Source organism: Bolinopsis microptera, chromosome 11, assembly GCF_026151205.1.
Source record: "Bolinopsis microptera isolate Bmic1 chromosome 11, MBARI_Bmic_1.0, whole genome shotgun sequence".
NCBI classification, from domain to species: Eukaryota; Metazoa; Ctenophora; class Tentaculata; order Lobata; family Bolinopsidae; genus Bolinopsis; species Bolinopsis microptera.
The window spans coordinates 1,717,194-1,738,509 of NC_087082.1; the positions used below are offsets into that span (position 1 = coordinate 1,717,194).

At 37.5% G+C, this 21,316-nt stretch overlaps 3 protein-coding genes across 4 annotated transcripts in view; all 3 read left to right on the top strand.

Annotated features, from left to right (window-relative positions):
* The window catches only part of LOC134822752 (uncharacterized), a 210,675-nt gene that overhangs the window by 82,467 nt on the left and 106,892 nt on the right, over positions 1-21,316 (top strand). The gene's annotated exons all lie outside the window — the stretch shown is intronic.
* The window catches only part of LOC134822753 (charged multivesicular body protein 1b-like), a 50,034-nt gene continuing 38,507 nt past the window's right edge, over positions 9,790-21,316 (top strand). Inside the window, exon 1 of one of the 2 annotated variants that reach the window (XM_063833993.1) lies at positions 9,790-9,801. The gene's annotated coding sequence lies outside the window, so the exon portion shown is untranslated. The remainder of the gene's footprint in view (positions 9,802-21,316) is intronic. The other variant, XM_063833994.1, reaches the window with a different exon arrangement.
* LOC134823137 (plasminogen-like) lies at positions 16,186-19,407 on the top strand. The gene is made up of 6 exons (XM_063834484.1): positions 16,186-16,222; positions 16,582-16,717; positions 17,011-17,058; positions 17,278-17,360; positions 18,940-19,050; positions 19,182-19,407. The coding sequence occupies exons 1-5, from the start codon at positions 16,186-16,188 to the stop codon at positions 19,047-19,049; spliced, it is 414 nt and encodes a 137-aa protein (XP_063690554.1). The 3' UTR covers position 19,050; positions 19,182-19,407.

Sequence of the window (21,316 nt, forward strand, 5' to 3'; positions counted from 1 at the left end):
TGACAAATGACACGATTGAGGTGCTGGAAGTTTGATTTCGGTCGGAGGAAGCTCACAGCAGAAAGCTTAACAAAACGAAAAGTTGTATTTTCAAAAGTCTGTCCCATTTTCAGATATGAAAATGTCTGAACACACATTTGACAGATTGGATGAAATTTTTGCCCAGAAACCAATTAGTCAGTTAATTGATGATGGTATGAAACGAAATTGGGGTACTGCAAGTCAAAATCTCGAAAAAAATTGGAAAATCATACTGTCCAATACTCTGTCCCATTTTCAGTTTTTGAAGCTAAAATTTCCAGGGCCGAAATTTTACAGTTTTGACCGGTTTTCTGACCTGCAACCAATTAGTCAGTCAACTATAGATGACAAATGACACGATTGAGGTGCTGGAAGTTTGATTTCGGTCGCAGGAAGCTCACAGCAGAAAGCTTAACAAAACGAAAAGTTGTATTTTCAAAACTCTGTCCCATTTTCATATATGAAAATGTCTGAACACACATTTGACAGATTGGATGAAATTTTTGCCCAGAAACCAATTAGTCAGTTAATTGATGATAGTATGAAACCAAATTGGGGTACTGCAAGTCAAAATCTCGAATAAAATTGTAAAATCATACTGTCCAATGCTCTGTCCGATTTTCAGTTTTTGAAGCTGAAATTTCCAGGGCCGAAATTTTACAGTTTTGACCGAATTTATGACCTGCAACCAATTAGTCAGTCAACTATAAATGACAAATGACACGATTGAGGTGCAGGAAGTTTGATTTCGGTCGGAGGAAGCTCACAGCAGAAAGCTTAACAAAACGAAAAGTTGTATTTTCAAAACTCTCCCATTTTCAGATATGAAAATGTCTGAAGACACATTTGACAGATTGGATGAAATTTTTGCCCAGAAACCAATCAGTCAGTTAATTGATGATGGTATGAAACGAAATTGGGGTACTGCAAGTCAAAATCTCGAAAAAAATTGGAAAATCATACTGTCCAATACTCTGTCCCATTTTCAGTTTTTGAAGCTGAAATTTCCAGGGCCGAAATTTTACAGTTTTGACCGAATATCTGACCTGCAACCAATTAGTCAGTCAGCTTTAGATGACAAATGACACGATTGAGGTGCTGGGAGTTTGATTTCGGTCGGAGGAAGCTCACAGCAGAAAGCTTAACAAAACGAAAAGTTGTATTTTCAAAACTCTGTCCCATTTGCAGATATGAAAATGTCTGAACACTTATTTGACAGATTGGTGATAATCAGATTGGTGATAATCAGTCATTAGTCAGTTAATTGATGATGGTTTGAAACCAAATTGGGGTACTGCAAGTCAAAATCTCGAAAAAAAATTGGAAAATCATACTGTCCAATACTCTGTCCCATTTTCAGTTTTTGAAGCTGAAATTTCCAGGGCCGAAATTTTACAGTTTTGACCGAATTTCTGACCTGCAACCAATTAGTCAGTCAACTATAGATGACAAATGACACGATTGAGGTGCTGGAAGTTTGATTTCGGTCGGAGGAAGCTCACAGCAGAAAGCTTAACAAAACGAAAAGTTGTATTTTCAAAACTCTGTCCCATTTTCAGATATGAAAATGTCTGAACACACATTTGACAGATTGGATGAAATTTTTGCCCAGAAACCAATTAGTCAGTTAATTGATGATGGTATGAAACCAAATTGGGGTACTTTAAGTCAAAATCTCGAAAAAAATTGGAAAATCATACTGTCCAATACTCTGTCCCATTTTCAGTTTTCGAAGCTGAAATTTGTAGGGCCGAAATTTTACAGTTTTGACCGAATTTCTGACCTGCAACCAATTAGTCAGTCAACTATAGATGACAAATGACACGATTGAGGTGCTGGAAGTTTGATTTCGGTCGGAGGAAGCTCACAGCAGAAAGCTTAACAAAACGAAAAGTTGTATTTTCAAAACTCTGTCCTATTTTCAGATATGAAAATGTCTGAACACACATTTGACAGATTGGATGAAAATTTTGCCCAGAAACCAATTAGTCAGTTAATTGATGATGGTATGAAACCAAATTGGGGTACTGCAAGTCAAAATCGCGAAAAAAAATTGGAAAATCATACTGTCCAATACTCTGTCCCATTTTCAGTTTTGAAGCTGAAATTTTTAGGGCCGAAATTTTACAGTTTTGACCGAATTTCTGACCTGCAACCAATTAGTCAGTCAACTATAGATGACAAATGACACGATTGAGGTGCTGGAAGTTTGATCTCGGTTGGAGGAAGTTCACAGCAGAAAGCTTAACAAAACGAAAAGTTGTATTTTCAAAACTCTGTCCCATTTGCAGATATGAAAATGTCTGAACACTTATTTGACAGATTGGTGATAATCAGATTGGTGATAATCAGTCATTAGTCAGTTAATTGATGATGGTTTGAAACCAAATTGGGGTACTGCAAGTCAAAATCTCGAAAAAAATTGGAAAATCATACTGTCCAATACTCTGTCCCATTTTCAGTTTTTGAAGCTGAAATTTCCAGGGCCGAAATTTTACAGTTTTGACCGGTTTTCTGACCTGCAACCAATTAGTCAGTCAACTATAGATGACAAATGACACGATTGAGGTGCTGGAAGTTTGATTTCGGTCGGAGGAAGCTCACAGCAGAAAGCTTAACAAAACGAAAAGTTGTATTTTCAAAACTCTGTCCCATTTTCAGATATGAAAATGTCTGAACACACATTTGACAGATTGGATGAAATTTTTGCCCAGAAACCAATTAGTCAGTTAATTGATGATGGTATGAAACCAAATTGGGGTACTTTAAGTCAAAATCTCGAAAAAAATTGGAAAATCATACTGTCCAATACTCTGTCCCATTTTCAGTTTTGAAGCTGAAATTTCCAGGGCCGAAATTTTACAGTTTTGACCGAATTTCTGACCTGCAACCAATTAGTCAGTCAACTATAGATGACAAATGACACGATTGAGGTGCTGGAAGTTTGATCTCGGTTGGAGGAAGTTCACAGCAGAAAGCTTAACAAAACGAAAAGTTGTATTTTCAAAACTCTGTCCCATTTGCAGATATGAAAATGTCTGAACACTTATTTGACAGATTGGTGATAATCAGATTGGTGATAATCAGTCATTAGTCAGTTAATTGATGATGGTTTGAAACCAAATTGGGGTACTGCAAGTCAAAATCTCGAAAAAAATTGGAAAATCATACTGTCCAATACTCTGTCCCATTTTCAGTTTTTGAAGCTGAAATTTCCAGGGCCGAAATTTTACAGTTTTGACCGGTTTTCTGACCTGCAACCAATTAGTCAGTCAACTATAGATGACAAATGACACGATTGAGGTGCTGGAAGTTTGATTTCGGTCGGAGGAAGCTCACAGCAGAAAGCTTAACAAAACGAAAAGTTGTATTTTCAAAACTCTGTCCCATTTTCAGATATGAAAATGTCTGAACACACATTTGACAGATTGGATGAAATTTTTGCCCAGAAACCAATTAGTCAGTTAATTGATGATGGTATGAAACCAAATTGGGGTACTTTAAGTCAAAATCTCGAAAAAAATTGGAAAATCATACTGTCCAATACTCTGTCCCATTTTCAGTTTTTGAAGCTGAAATTTGTAGGGCCGAAATTTTACAGTTTTGACCGAATTTCTGACCTGCAACCAATTAGTCAGTCAACTATAGATGACAAATGACACGATTGAGGTGCTGGAAGTTTGATTTCGGTCGGAGGAAGCTCACAGCAGAAAGCTTAACAAAACGAAAAGTTGTATTTTCAAAACTCTGTCCTATTTTCAGATATGAAAATGTCTGAACACACATTTGACAGATTGGATGAAGATTTTGCCCAGAAACCAATTAGTCAGTTAATTGATGATGGTATGAAACCAAATTGGGGTACTGCAAGTCAAAATCGCGAAAAAAAATTGGAAAATCATACTGTCCAATACTCTGTCCCATTTTCAGTTTTGAAGCTGAAATTTCCAGGGCCGAAATTTTACAGTTTTGACCGAATTTCTGACCTGCAACCAATTAGTCAGTCAACTATAGATGACAAATGACACGATTGAGGTGCTGGAAGTTTGATCTCGGTTGGAGGAAGTTCACAGCAGAAAGCTTAACAAAACGAAAAGTTGTATTTTCAAAACTCTGTCCCATTTGCAGATATGAAAATGTTTGAACACACATTTGACAGATTGGATGAAAATTTTGCCCAGAAACCAATTAGTCAGTTAATTGATGATGGTATGAAACCAAATTGGGGTACTAGTGCAAGTCAAAATCTCGAAAAAAATTGGAAAATCATACTGTCCAATACTCTGTCCCATTTTCAGTTTTTGAAGCTGAAATTTGTAGGGCCGAAATTTTACAGTTTTGACCGAATTTCTGACCTGCAACCAATTAGTCAGTCAGCTTTAGATGACAAATGACACGATTGAGGTGCTGGAAGTTTGATTTCGGTCGGAGGAAGCTCACAGAAGAAAGCTTAACAAAACGAAAAGTTGTATTTTCAAAACTCTGTCCCATTTTCAGATATGAAAATGGCTGAACACACATTTGACAGATTGGATGCAATTTTTGCCCAGAAACCATGGGTACCAATCTGGTTCCTGATGGAAACAACCCTTGCTGTAACGATTACAAACCCATTTTGAACCCATATGTGCGTCTTGAAGTGATAGGTTAGACAATAAATGCAATACAGCGTGTGATAACTTGTCAGTTTGGATTGCACAGATGCAAAACAAGATTTATTGACACCTCGTGTTATTGTGATTCTTGACTACAGCAGCAATCTGCATTTGTAAAAAGAACTCACAAGGAAAGACACTGAATATGTGCATCATCTGAGCAGTTTGTTCAAATGCAAAGTTCATGAGCACCATCTTTGCAATGGAATTTTTGACTGTGATTAAAGTGATGAAAATATCAGCGAGTGTCTTGATCTAAGATGAGAAGTACGGACTCGTTTAGGGGGAAAAGTACGTACTTGTACGCAACTTTGAAAAGTCCGACTCATACGACGTACGATTCAGATAGAATTTTTTTGTTTTTGAATTATTATCATCGGGGCCATTGTAAAATGTAATTGTTTGCCGACGTTAGAGAAAATATACCGTTCGCGAACAAATTAAACACACAATTCTTAGGTCAGGCAAGCATTTAAAATTAAAACAAAAATTCTACAAAATTATTAGACAATTTACTTATTTAAAGAGCTTGTTTCTCTTAAAGTTAAATTTTAAGTTAATCGACGATTGGAATATAGAAACACAAGTTTTTGAAAACGCTCAATATTAGTCCGTACGATGCGATTTAGAACTCTTTCATCGATTTCTAGAAGGTTAACTTTTCAGTAGAATTCAAAAGTACGTACGATACGAGTAAATTTAAAATTCCGACTCATTCGTACTTCTCATCTTAGGTCTTGATGGATTAACCAGAGATACCTGCATGCAATCGAAAATATCAACACAACGTTTCACTGAGTTTTCCAATATCGTTGTTTCAGGTTGGTATACATGATCACACAGGCGGATAGGATAAACTTGGTATGATATGGCCGACCTGAATTGTTATAATTATTTTAGGTACATTGCACCCGATGACAGTTCTTGCAATAACGCTCTATTGTGTGGACTAGCAATGTAACATGTGTTCAACTGTCGGTGTGATCAGTACATTCGGAACACATATTGTTTCCCATGACTTTATTGACCTTATTGAGGATTTGTTCGTAAATGGAATGACATACATTAGTATTTAGTACAGTCAAATAATTTCTACCATATTTGTGGATAAAAAAACTCTTCAGGATGTAATTGGGAGGATGAAAATGGAAAAATAAATATCCACGTGGAAAAATAATCATCTAGTTGATGATGAAATGTTGACTAAAGAGTAAAGACCATGCTATGAGACCAGGCCACAATGGGACACTCGATAGACGAAAAATTCACTTTTACGGAAACAATAAAAATAGTATTGATCATATTGACCAATTTTTTGTGCTGAATTCCCTTCATTTACATTATGATCTGTGGACTGAATTCCGTGAAAGTTTTAAATGCGACATTAAAATATCCTATATTTTTTATTGACTCAATTATTGATCCAAAATTTGTATATGTTAAAAAAGCTTAATATGCAAAAATGGAGTGTGTTTTAATTTGTCTCCGAAATTATGGCCATATAAAATCCCAACATTATTTGCATCGACATGTTACCCGTATGTACCCGTACGTTCAATATCGGGATGATATTCTTATGGTGAAAAGGAAAAAATTAAACTACCCTCCAAAAAACGCCACGATTTCTGACTTGTTTATTTCCCGCTTTTTAATTTGGAATTCATCAAAGTAAAGCTGGGACATTGCCATGGGGCATAAATAACTTGAACGGCATAACTGCTTCATTTAATATGACAGCGTTACATTATGCCCAGGGCACCTCAATTTTCCTTTACTGTTTTACAAGTTTTAAAACGTTAGCATTGGTAATGGTATTAATTTGGAGTTGTGAAATTATTTCTATGGTTTACACACATGATCTTTTATTAAAGTGCTCGGCTGTTAAGCTATAAAAAGCTATATATAGTTGTCTCATTTCTCAGTTTTCCCTGCAAAGAGAAACTTTTCAACTTTTTTATGGTCACGTGATCTACGTTGTGTGTGGTTTTATGTTTTATGATTACGTGAAAATGAAATTATGTACTAATACTATGTGACGGCTATGTGGAACAGAAAATGAAAGTGATGTGTTATAAATGGGGTTCACTTTATACATGTCATGACTGTTGAGGCCGAAACAATAGGTAGTGCGCCATCAACAGTGAGCCGCGCGTGCCGACTGTAAGTGTATATCTCCCCATCATGTGACTTAAATGCGCGCACCTTATTGGCTGCTTAACTTCGCTCCTGTGAGCAGATTGGATGATCGATCTGCAGCTGGAGCTTTATTACATAAATGGACTTATACGGTTACTAGTGATACATGATACTCTGTCTGGAGTCCGTGAAAGGGTGAAGTAGACTAACTCTAAGAGCTGATCGAATTCTCCTTCTATTCCTATCATTCGAACTGCGTTGCTGTGTGAGGAGTGTTGTGATAGGTCATTAACCATGAATTCTGGAGATTTAACAGAGTTTCCCTGCGGTTTCTTGGCGTTCGCGACTATACCCGTTTGCGATGCCACTGTGTGGACGTAGCTGTGATAAATCTTACATCCTCTTAAAGTACATGCTCTAACTCGGACATCGCAAGCTTAATCAGTTCTGGGGACTGTTCCTGGGTAGAGTTATGAAGGTTTAAAGCTTTCGTGCCGCGCAATCGCCCCAAAATGGCTAAAAATTTGCACCGTCGAAGAATAACTTTGCGCAGGGAATGCGCAAGGTCTACAATATGGTAGTTAATATTGATTTTCGACCTCCAGCAGGATAGCCTAGTTCGCTAAGCAGGCGATTGGCTGTGGTAGCTGAGGGTTCAAATCCCTGTCTAGACTTTAATTTTGTTTTAACTGAAACAAGTTTTCAACAAAAACTTTCTAGTGTTTGGTTAATATTGATTAGTTAATTATATTAAAAGTTATACTCTAGGATGAAATTCATAATTAGAAATGGCAAAGCAGCTATAACTATAAGTATAATACGCAGAGCATCATTATACTAGAATTTTATAGAAATAACATTGTCTGTCTCTGATTATTTTTAAATACAAGTAACAGACGTGACCAGTATTGCATCTGCATCGATTAGTATTCAGTTCGGAGTCGTCGATATCAGCTATTACATAGATTTTAAATTGCTGCTATAGCTGCAGATATGATTATGAGCAGTTTTTATCAGTCTGATTTGGTCCGTTTTGGGCTGGGCCCAGTTTGCTAAGGATTCTGTTTCTATCTGGTGTAAAACTTGGTATGCTGCGAAAAGAACATTCTGAAGGCAGAAAGCTCTGGATTGGTCTTTAAGTGTCTCTCTCAACGACAATCCCTCTTTAGCAGTTACTAATACTTGATAGCTCTATTAATTCTGCCTGTCACGGTGGGAAAGGAAGGTCAAGACTGCTTGTTTTATAACTTTTTGTTGGGACTATTGACATGTAGTGTTTGGAGAAGGAGGGTAACGAAGGAGCACTTCTTAGTTGTCCAGTGGGCATTACTGTCCACATCTGAAACAGATTTTAATAAAAGGAACTAAATAATAATACGGTTGAGTAAAATCAAATTTGAGACTTGAGTGGCGAGTGCAGTAGGGAAAGAAAATCTATAAGTGCATCTCAAACTGCCAAACTTACTGTTGAAAAATACTGTTTGACTACACTTCATTCCACCAGCCTCTCATCATTTTCAATGTGTGAAGCAGCTGGCGTGAGTTTCGTGGAATTCGTGAAAATCTTCGATAATGCCAGCCTCCAGGAGTTGCTTTTATTTTAGGGTCCTCTCAGAGCTTTAGAGGTTATCGATATTCCAGATTATGTCTGCTTTGTTGTCTGTACTTCCGGGGGTTGTATAAACCTGAGAAATTGAACAGTTCAATACCAGAGAGAATGCTGAAGACTTTGAAAGTTCTGCCAAAATGTTTATTTTCTGTACACAAATCCGAATTTGTCTCTTTAGTGGCGATTTTAGACAAAATTGACCTTCTTTCGGACTAAACTTTGAAACTGAATTGAAGTTTAAACGATTACCTCTAGAATGGTATTAATGAATTAACAAATTTATCACCAGAAGTCAAGTTATGGTCGATTTTGGAAGCTTGGATATGCTAAAATTATTAATTACATATTATTATGCGCGGCTCGGTTATATTGCGCGCGCGTGGTCGCTAGGCGCTAGCGCAAAAATTGCTTACATTTTTTTTTCCGTTCGGCAGAAAGACAATCGTGACTGACAAACATGTAGAAAACTCACCCAGAACTTCTAGCATATTCTTTAGGGCGGGAAATACTTTGTATGCAGAGTCTGTGATTATCCCGCCAAATCCGAATTTCTTCCTAATAACACATCACAAAGGCGCGTTCACAATTTTTGCGCGTTATAAACAGCTAGATTCCTTTTAAGTCGTTCTATAGTTAATCTCACTAATTCAAAAGGGGGAGACTGATTGGAGAAGAATTGAACCTTTGGTTTCTTCACAAGTAGAAGCACTAAGAAAACACCCAAGTTGTCCATGATAGAGACAAGAAACAAACTTTGCAAAGCAAACTAAACATGCTGACAGCAAATATAACTGAGAAGGAACCACTGATCACCAAGAACAAACCCAGGGTAACATATTGGTACTGTCGAACTAGAAGGACCAGCTGTTTCACTACTATCTAAAGACCCTTAATTTGCGTTGCTAAACAACAGGGGGGGGGGGGGGGGGGGGGGGGGGGGGGTTCAACTACATTTTTGTACATGTACAATTGGCAAAAATCTTATGGCCATGTACATAAATGTACAAAAAATCGGAAATCCCTGGAAAAGGATTGAAAAATTTCCAAAAACGTGTTTAAAATGCTAACAATGCTAGTACATTATGCAAAAACAAAGCTCGTACTAGGGTATCAAGTGGCTAGGGTACTAAGTGGCTAGGGTACTAAGAGCTGCAACAACTAAGCAATTGTGGTCAGGATAAACTAAGGACTTCATCCCTCAATTATATATAAAGGCTGTAGTCATGTGCAGTTAATACTAACAAATAAGCAATAGGTGTGTGTGTGTACTTTATGTGTGGCATGTGTGTGAACCAAAACACAATAAATTCAGTCAAACACTGCACTGTACAAAATAATAGTTCATCTGAATACTGTATAACAAATAACAAATAATTTGAGGTGTACTATGGTAGTCCGATAGACGTACACCTGACATTAGGCTATCGGTGAACACAGGGACCACATCATACGTGTGCCCTACTGAACACAAGCTTTAGGATCAAGTTAGTTTCCCGTTGAGAAGCTCCCTTTGTGCTAGATCCATCCAAGTGCCTAATATGGCAATACAGCTCTCTATTTTATAGTTCAAAGTCAAAAGTTGAACTATTTACTGCTGTACTCCTCATTTCAGACTTGTGGTAACAGCGGAACACTTGAAGAAACAATTTCAGCAGCCGGGTTGTCCAGGTGAAATCTTCTCCCAAGTCCAGGTAACCCGTGCTGTAACTGTTGTGTTGTGTGACGCTACTACTACTACTATTGCTTCTGATAACTTCTGATACCTCTTTATACACTACAACCTCACATCACGATGTCAACCATCGAGAATCTGAGTGACAAGATAAAGAGTGTCATCGGGAGACTGCTGAAGGATGCCGACCCTATTTCGAAACGAGTACTCACTGTATTTGATCCTTCCCTGGATTCTTCTGTCAAAATCTCTAAACTGGCCAAGGTCAACAGAGGCGAGCTAGACGCTCTTGGAAATTACCTTAAGTTGCCTCTAGTTAGCAGAGGATTAAAGAAGAAACTTTTCAGCTCACGAGAGAAACTAGCTAAACGGATTGTGTCAGAGATCATTTCTCTGTACCCTGCTGTTTGTTCCGAGTGTTCAGAAGAGTACACAGTGATGCCGGGCTTCCAGCCCAAATACAGATGTTGGAGTTGTCTTCATGGAGCTCACGACTGTGAAAACTTCACAGCCCAAATGGAGCTTTACGAAAGTCTCCCAACCCAACTCAGTGGTTTGGTATGGTTATGCTCAGACTGCATATAGCAGTCAACAAAAACAACAACATTGGGGAGTGTGATGAACCACCGTCTGGAATGGGAACGCCAGGTCACACTAAGGAAATCAACCAGGCTCGACCAGATACCAACACTTCGCTAGAAAACAGCACTAATCAGAACAACGGTGCTGCAAGTCTTGAAGTAGTGAAACTGGCTGAAGAGTTGGAGAAAATCAAGAAAGAACAGGAAAAGTCTGAGTCGCCAAAAATCCGATTTTACTATATACTAGCAGTCTCGAGAGTAACAATTATCACACTTATTTCAAGATATCTCCGCTTCTGATTGGAGCTAAGCGCTCATCTTGAGCATTATTATGGTCAGAATTATCACATTGAGTGGGGTAGAGCATGGTTTTAAAGTCTTCAGACTTCAGGTTGTTGAGTTATTTGGTCAGATCCCATTTTTACGCTCTCGCGAGTAGCAATTGATGTACTTATTTCAAGATATCTCAGCTTCTGATTGGAGTGTAACGCTCATCTTAGCATTGAAATGGTCAGAATCATCATATTGAGTGGGGTGGAGCATGCCGCATGGTTTCAAAGTCTTCAGACTTCAGGTTGTTGAGTTATTAGTTCAGATCCCATTTTTACGCTCTCGCGAAGTAGCGATTGATGCTACTGATATATCAGCTTCTGATTGGAGCTAAGCGTTCATCTTGGGCATTGAAATGGTCAGAATTATCACATTGAGTGGGGTAGGGCGTGGTTTCAAAGTCTTCAGACTTCAGGTTTTTGAATTATTAGGTTAAAACATATTTTTACACTCTTGCGAGTAGCGATTGACACACTTATTACAAGATATCGCAGCTTCTGATTGAAGCTAAGTGCTTATCATGGGCATTGAAATGGTCAGTATGGTCATATTAAGTGGGGTAAAGCATGTTCCTAGTGCTAGAGGTTTTAGTGAAATTTTACTGATATTTTACTGATATTTCTTGGCAAACAACTTTTTCCTGGCGATTAATTACAGTTCATCCAATAAATATTTTCAACATTGCAGTAACCATTCTTGCGAGAGCATAAAAATAGGGTTTAACCTAATAATTTAATAACCTGAAGTCTAAAGATTTTAAAACCATGCTCGATTCTACTTAATTTGATATTTTAATGTCTATGATGAACGCTTATCTCCACAACTCCACTCAGAAGCTGAGATATCTTGAAATAAGTGCATCAATCGCTATTCGGGGGAGTGTAAAAAGGGATCTGACCTAATAACTCAACAACCTGAAGTTTGAAGACTTTGAACCATGCTCTACCCAAATCAATATGATGATTCTGACCATTTTAATGCCCAAGATGAGCGCTTAGCTCCAATCAGAAGCGGAGATATCTTGAAATAAGTGCATCAATCGCTACTCGCGAGAGCGTAAAAATGGGATCTGACCAAATAACTCAACAACCTGAAGTCTGAAGACTTTGAAACCATGCTCTACCCAACTCAATATGATGATTCTGACCATTTCAATGCCCAAGATGAACGCTTAGCTCTAATCAGAAGCTGATAAATCTTGAAATAAATGCATCAATCGTACTCACGAGAGCGTAAAAATGGGATTTGACCTAATAACTCAACAAGTACAACCTATAGCTCCAATCAGAAGCGGAGATATCTTGTAATCTTGAAATAAGTGTGATAATTGTAATGATTCCTTTACAAAACTTAGCAAGTGCTATTAACAATATCCTAATGGATCATGGAAATTGAAATGTTCAATTTTCTTTTCATAAATAATAATTTTTCATCGAATAAAACTTTTTTGTCTCTAAAATAGGCTCAGAAAACTAGATTAATTTACATCATTTTACCTCATTTCACCTCATCCCAATTTTGTCTTTTTTGGCTGCCCGAATGAGTAAAATGAGGTTGACCCCCCCCATCATGCACCTGTACACCGTTGTAACATTCCATGCTTATGAATCATGTGTAGTATATTTACTATATAGTACATTTACTGTGTATATTATGTTTAGTACTTGTAGTAGGTTTAGGATTGCACGGTATTTACTATAAATAAAAGTTTGTCGTCATATGAACTAATTTGTTATGAATTTTTGTTATGACTTTTATATAAGGCCCACTGTCACTCAGGCGTGAGGTTCTGGGGCACATCACTTGAGCGACTAATGGATCAGAAGTTTTACTCCACGTTTTAGAGTCCGAGTAATTATCAAATATTTAGTCAGAACTTTCAATGAAAGGAAAAAATCATGAAACTAAATAATAATACACGATTAAACCAGATTGCTATTGTGTATTCAATACGGTTATTATCACCTTAGTATCCTTGTTTCCTACATGTGTAATAACTCACCCAAGAGGGATATAGCAATCAGAACTGTTGGAGTATTCCAATACCGCCAGAATGTGTCGCCATACACTTTACTACCATTTATAACCTAAGAAACATGTAATTTAGAAAGGACTAGGATTAATAACTCATTAGATTCGAAATTAATGGCGCATAAATAAAATCGAGTATCTTATTGGGTTATTAAACTAACTTGCGTTTAAACTTCACTAAAATTTTATAATCCAAGGGTATTTAGGGTATCAACATGAATAATAACAGATTACTGTTTCATCTGGTTTATAAATGTTAGATCAGCACAAATTTCTAATTAATTAACGTTTTTATATCTCTCAAGCTATATTTATCACAAACAGAAGTGAGTAACTGTTTTTTATGCTGTTAAATCTGATATAGACACTAGTACACTAAACTTCCTCTGAACTTCGATTTTTTAAGGTGTGATAGACCTCATGATAAGGGAAGAGGGGGATGTGGTATATTGATTAACCAAAGTGTCAATTACAACTTACTCAACTTAGATATAACATACTCTGATGTATAGAATACTTTGTTAACCAAAAACTTACCCATTATGTTGAAACAAATAAACTACTAACCAACCATCAGTATGGATTTAGGAAAGACCATTCAACCACTTTCCTTATGCTTAATCTATTTGACAAAATATTTTATGTCTAAGGAATCGTCGAAGAAACCTGCGAATGCATTCTTGGACATAAAAAGGGCTTTTGACACACTAAGCCATAATATTCTATTGAGAAAAACTTAAGTATTATGGCGTGGATGGCTTTGTCATTAAGTGGTTTTAAAGCTACCTTGGAGGCAGGAAAAACAGTGCACCAAATACGTGGTAATGTAAGTAAACTGCTTCCTGTTAAACACAGGGGTGCCACAGGGCAGTTATATTACTCAAAATATTGATATTTGATCAATTTAGCAATTTATAGGCCAAAATCGATCAAATTTGGTGCGTATGCCCAAAATGTGCATATATAGTTTTAGGCTCATAACTCAGTTATTTTTTGTCCAATATTTATAAAATTTCATACACGGGTTCAGGGGATCACTAGCTACAAGTAGAGCAACTAAAATCTGGGTTTTGGGCATGTTTAGGGTATTTGGTTAATTTGGGCCTAATTTGGACCAAATATGGGCGTGGCTGCCCCGCGGGTACCGTTTGGCGGTTGGGGTCCGGGACCCCTCAAAAGTTCGGTCACTGGTCCTAGTTTGTTGGTCAACTACTATCTCGAAACCAAGTTTCACAAAAAATCAGGGTGAACCCCCCCCCTCAAAGGCTAAATTCTAGAAGCGGATCACATCACAAATGATACGTCACTGATTGGGCCATGTGATGTGATACCTGTGGGAGCCAGGAATGAGAGGTTCCCAGTTGTCGGTCACCGGATCTTTACGTCGGTTGGTTTCATTAAAAATTATTGATATTTGATCAATTTATAGGCCAAAATCGATCAAATTTGGTGCGTATGCCCAAAATGTGCATATATAGTTTTAGGCTCATAACTCAGTTATTTTTTGTCCAATATTTATAAAATTTCATACACGGGTTCAGGGGATCACTAGCTACAAGTAGAGCAACTAAAATCTGGGTTTTGGGCATGTTTAGGGTATTTGGTTAAATTGGGCCTAATTTAGACCAAATATGGGCGTGGCTGCCCCGCGGGTACCGTTTGGCGGTTGGGGTCCGGGACCCCTCAAAAGTTTATTACTTGTAATAGATTGATGCTTTAAGATAACTCACATGGGTCGGTACAAGAAGAAACACTTTAACCATTCCACTCACATCACTCATACTAGGGTTTGCAACCGATATTATCGGCGATAATTTGTAAAAAGAAAGTTATTATCAGTTATCGGCGATAATTTCTAACCGATAAACCGATAATGACAACATTTTTTTCTTCAAAAATGACTTCCATAAAGATCGAAATTCCGTAAAATCATCGATCAAATTTAGCGTTATTGGACCTCTAAAGCTAACCAGCTAATTCTAACCACCCACTTTAAATCTTGATATACGAATACCTTATCGGACCTTATTTGACCGGACATTAAATGAACAGACATAATTATGAACGGACATTAAAATGAACGCTCGAACCATCAAAAATCCAATATTTTTCATCTTTTTTTTGCTTTTTTAAAACTTTAGCAGATAATTTATAAATTAATTTTTCGTACAATAAGCAAGAAAGGCAGTCGTTAAGCACTCAAAGCAGTAAAAATGTCAAAATATTTCTAGATCAGTGTCTACGATAATGAAAGTTGTGTAAAAACAACAGATACGGAATATGACCAGATTTGATGAACATATCACAGGTGATCTTCCTCAAATGGGTTATCGTGCATTAAATATTCCATGCTTTAAGCATCATATCAGTAATACCTGCTTTTTAAAAACAATTTTGTATTCGACCACCTCGGTCCTGCATTTCAGTGTAAACTTTACAAGATGTGGAGGTAAATAATAACTCCGAAGATGTGAACGAGGAAGCCGAAGATCGAGAGAGTGATCATGCCATAATGTGATACTTATGGCATGATAAATTGTATAATAAGGGGTCGTAATAATAATAATTACTTCAATGAGTTAAACTAGATGCAGATACTTCCTGATGGGAAAGGGAAGTAAGAGAATGTGAAAGCGTAGCAGTGGATTACACGTGTAATAGTCAAAGTATTTCAGCAGTAGGAACAGTGATGTCATTATATTAATTATAAACAATGTAAGCTCAATAATATTCAATTTCATGTCATATTGATAATCATATGCTCTACTAAAATTTTGGTCTGCTTTTAAATTAGTCGCCGAAAAATTCAGTCTCAATAAATTTGGTTTACAACAATTGGGGGTGTTTGGTTTCATTCTGATAGTGATAAAATTTAAAATTTATCGGATTTCCGACTATTTTGAAAGGTGCTTGGCCGGATATCATAACAATACTTTCGGCACATTATGATCAGGGTAGCATCAAACGTAAGGAAAAGTGTTTCCAGGGAAAAAAGGGGGAAAAGTCAAAAGGGGGGGGGGGGGGGGGGGGGGGGGTCAGGCCATGATTACGTAATATTACTGTCAGAAGGGGGGGGGGGGGGGGGGTTGGGTCTTGATATGTGAACGACCCCTAAGTATAGAAACCAGACTTACCTCCACATCCCAAAGGATGACCCAACAGCAGAGAATACTAAATCACGAAATGCGTGATTTTAATCGACTTTGATTTAAAAGTTGTTACTTTGTCAAAAATCAAGCTTTAAAAACGCTTAACTTGATGACGTCATCGTCCATCGAGTGATGATAATGACGTTAAAATATTTGTTTGCATATAATTAAAACTTAAGTTTAGCCTTAGGGTAGAATACCTTAATGATTATTTCTAAACTTGACATCGTATGATTTCCACTTTGTATAAACAATGAGCCAGAATGCCAGATATTGGAAAATATGTCTTTTTTTAATGTTTGCATCAACTCCAGAGGTCTTACAGCCTTTGTAAATCATATACGACTTTTATTCATTATTAACGTTTCTAAAGGAATAACAAATGGATTAACTCCAGCTCCAGACGAGTGTGTTGATAAAGCGGATAAGTATGGATCAGAATACAGGGGAACTGTATCTGTCACAAAATCAGGACTCGTCTGCCAGAGATGGGACTCTCAATCACCTAATGTACACAGAAGAACTCCTGAGCGGTAAGTTTTCTTGGTGCTTCTTCAAGTTCTAAGGCACAACAGGTATTAGCTAGTCTCGCCCACAGGCGGCCACAATACGGCATAATCCAGATTTGGATTTATTCTTATCCAGATTATTCGGATTTTGGAAGATGAGACATGTACTCTATTTAATCGAGCGTCCTAAATAATTTTACACCCAAACTTCGAAATGTCTCTAAAAGGGCTCTCGACAGAAGCCAAATTGTTAGTTACGATTCACAACACTACCTACTTTTATTTAGGAAATTAGCTTATTACAAAAACATTTTCAGTCACCCTGATTCAGGACTGCAAGAGAACTATTGCAGAAATCCAGGCGGGTAAGTCTTCAATATCTGATATCTGGTAGTGTTCCATAATAATTGTTATCAAGTCGACTGTCGAGCACATGGTATAAGGGGCACAAACATTTATTGTAGATTTAAGTAAAATCTACAATAAAACTGCAATGAATTAGGGGCTTTGGAATGTAAATGATCTGTGTAATTTCTTTTTACTTTTAGAAATTCTTCATTATAACATGTTTTTTTCCTGATCAGTGTGAATATTCGAGGCATCTGGTGTTTAAATGGTGAGGGAACTGATCCTGTGTTGGAATTATGTGATATACCTACATGCAGTGGTAAGCATTTTGATCTTCAAATTAAATCATAAATACTCATAACATTATAGCTGAGATCATATGATGTGGTGTGTGTCTATAATGTCTATACACTCAGCTCCGAAATTTGAAAGGTTGCGTGTGGGTGCAGTTACTTCACTTAAATAAATTTTTAAACATTTCAAAAAATATAATTTTTACCAAAAATGTTTGCCGTGACGTTAAACGTAAAATGAATTTACTTGAATAATAGAACATATACCGTCACATAGATTAGATAACAGATAAAAAGAGATCCAGATAAATGGAATAAACGGTAGAATATCCAAATTTGTACGATGCAATAGCTAATAACTATTTACACATAATATCTCTCGACTTAGTATTGTGCTTAACTAAATTGTTAAACTGGTTTGTTTAAACAAGACTGAGCAGTTTTTCAATCGCTAACTAGAGAACTGAATCTTGCGATCTTATCTCTGATAGGGAAGTCATCAACTTCTCTTCTGGGAACCCCTTCAAGGACATCGTCGAAGGGGAAGACCACACCTCACATATATTGACATCCTTCGGAGGGACACGGGGCTTGACGACAGCAAGGAGATAAACAAACTCATGCTGGATAGACAGATTTGAAAAAAAACTATCTCTGTTCGGACGTCGAAGCCGCCCTAAGTCGAGTAAGTCGAGTCGTAAGGATAGTGAAAAGGATAGTTACAGTCCTATTCATTATCCTGAAGCCTTCCATACTCTGTATAAATAAACAAACCATCGCACCACAGGTTGGATCAACAACCCCTGGTCACTGAACGAAATTAAACGGCAGTACAACGGCCTGGCTGATTCCGCTCAGAGTGACGTCTTTTATATAATAGCCCGATTAATTCATGACTAATTAATCGTTATATCGTTCAACAATTAATGTGCCACAGCATCAGCGGTGTTACTAAAATGGTTTCATCTCTTTTACTCTGATCGATCTCCCTTGTACCCCATCCATACTCGTGATCGGTCAGAGGAGACATAAGCTTCTCCAAGATGTCAGTTAAGTAGTTAAATTACTAGTGTAACCCGGCCTTCGGCCGGGATTTCACTGCCGCCAGCCGCAGTTAAAAAGGGTAGGAGTATTTACCCGCTGAGTCAAAACCCGCATTATATTATATTATTAGCTGAGCAATTCTATTCGGAGTGCCCTCACGTATCCAAGAGTATTTAACATAATCGCATAATCAGTTCTTTCTCGTGGATAATTAAGTCATTATTAGGCACCACATTCCATGATCATAAGGTCCGTACACCCTGTACAACGACTATTACACCTCATCACTCCCGTCTTGAACCGATTTCCATTTTTATTTAAATCGTTTTAGAAATTAACCCTTATTAATTCCGCACCACACCCGCTTATTATATTTGAAAACATGCATTACATTGTCGTATGAACTCTCTCTCTGCAGTCCAAACAGACCGCAATGAGCGCTTCCTCCCCTTATAAGCTTATAGTATTACATGACAGTTACACGCACCGCACGGATCCTTTCAACAAATTAATTTTGATACATGCATTAACATGCAATTTAATGATCATAATCAATTTAAGGAGCTGACGAAACTGAAGGAGAGGAGGAAGCTGAGGGCGAAGAAATAAGTAGCTCCCTTGGCATGTCCATCCCCGCTCTTCCTCTGGCCTTTGCTATCCTGCGTTTATAATGTAAGTTTCAACCTTCAGATTTTACGTTTCAATCTTGTAGATTTCCGTCTATCAATGAAACGCAAAACTGTATTAATATGACAGTTAATTTAGTTCATTAAAATTAATTGGTTAATTGTCATGTTTTTCAGCGCTTAAACACGGTCGATATCACGGAAACATATGACTCCGACAGTGCTCTTCAACTAGACCTGAACGCTTTGGTTGACTTGGTTATATCAACTTATTAAGATGGAACTCATTTCATTATTTGAAGCATTATAAGACTTTTTACAAATCCTCAAATAATTTTACCCCAAAAGTCAGAAACATAGAATTCAGATTAAATGGCTTAATTTCGTGAATCTTTTAATCATTATCATTGTCGCCTATATAGCAGATATAGATAATAATGAACAGTTTGCCTGTTATTTTGTTCTTTTATTTTGTAGTTAGATTCATTGCATTTTTTATAAATTCTTAGAGTGGACCCCTAGTCGACTGTACCGTAAACCACAGCAGAAGGATATCACACTTCACAAGAACTCTTACTGGGCGGTGCTCAGCCTGTCATTCCGCCGAATCTCTATTTATGAACATGATAGCCTGAGGTCCCCAGGTAAAAGAACTCCTGTCATCCGAAATCGCTGGTCGCTGGTCGCTGGTTGCTGGTCGCTGGTCGCTGGTTTCAAAGCGTGAACCTACGAACTAAAATAATCTACAACCCTTGCTTTCACAGAATGATGACCTTTACCAAAAACCTGCGCCATACAAATGCAGTTCATCCATTCAGTTGTCTGTAACTATAACTATAAGTCCATCTTCTTGGAATATTACTGCAATAATTAAAATTTTCCCCGTCCCTGGAAGTCCCTGTCTCCTCATCGTTAACCTGTAAGGGGTAAAAAGGCAATATACCTCGAACACTTTTTTCATTTATTAAGCTTTGCTTTATCTATAAATAGCTCGTATGAAGTTGTACCCAAAATACAGATGCTCAGATGGGAGATACCTCACATTGCAGCTCTGTGACACCACTTAAAGAGGTAAAGCTATCTTAGTCTTTGTAAGTCTAAAACCTACTGCGACGCCCCCTCCGAGGTGCTTGGCAACTCAACGACGAGTATAATATTCCAAACAAATATTGAACAGGTATTACCCGTTAATATTTGTTTTAGACGAAGGGACACACGGGCATAATGCTACGTGGTTTATACTCAATACTGGTCACATCAATCTTTAGAGAGACAAGTCAATAGCAAGACCCAAGTGTTGAGCGTCAACCAAGCGGTCTTTGCCTGTCTTGACGCGAGTTTCTTTGTGAATATGCAGCTTTCCGCCCTATTGTCCATAGACTCGTTACGAAACGGTCAAACCGCTGCTAACAACCTCATGAACAAATCATTCGGATTGACAAAACATGACCACGCCACGATCTGAAATAATCCACAACTTTTGCTTTAACAGAATAATGACCTTCGCGCCAACAACAGACAAAAGGCAAAGCTGCGCTCCACTAGAAATGTTTTGTAGAGATCAGGTGTCTGTAACTTAGTCAACTTAGTCCCTGTTGAGAGTCCTTCGTTTAAAGCCTGCTATTTATATAATGCGTCTAACATAAAACCTTTTGATGCTTACAACTAGAACGGCGCGGTTTTATTTGGTTCCATTGTATACCCCCCATCCCATTGGAACATTTTCGACGTATCATCCTCCGAAGTTACTCGCACCGTACTGCCAATATCCGAATGTGGACGTGACAATTCGTTCGATTCTGTTCTCGACTAGATTCAATAAATCTACAACCTTACAAAAGGGTTTGCAAGTCTCTGAGTTATCTGTTAGTCATTATCATGATAATTACCTTTTTTCCAACTTACGATAGTTTACTATTTCTCCAAAAAATCTAAAAGCGGTCATTAGTCGAAAATGGAAAACCATATTTTCCCATAAGCAAATAGGATGCGTTTTTTATATAATTTTCAGCAAGTCTATATAAATTATGATTTATGCTCCTTTTTTGGCTAACGACTCGAGTTTCAATGACACATATAACAAGGAGAGAAAATGTTTCCAAGTTGAAGCTGATTCGCTTTATTGTTATAATTCATTTTACCAAAACCCATAATCATGGGTAGAGTGGACCGCTGCCAGTGTCTCTCTTTCCCAAACAAAAGGAAATGATATTAATTTGACTGACCGTTCTCAAATGCAAAATGATACCGAGAATGAAATCGGTCGCTCGCTTTTCCCATTCATTCACGGCTTACGAATTGTAATAATTTTC

What these genes read in the sequence shown, in the direction of transcription:
- LOC134823137 (XM_063834484.1), top strand. Translation starts at nt 16,186, where the DNA reads ATGACCCAACAGCAGAGAATACTAAATCACGAAATGC. An exon ending in CACAGAAGAACTCCTGAGCG is followed by an intron (nt 16,718 to 17,010) that starts GTAAGTTTTCTT and finishes AAACATTTTCAG; the next exon opens with TCACCCTGATTCAGGACTGC. An exon ending in TGATATACCTACATGCAGTG is followed by an intron (nt 17,361 to 18,939) that starts GTAAGCATTTTG and finishes AATCAATTTAAG; the next exon opens with GAGCTGACGAAACTGAAGGA.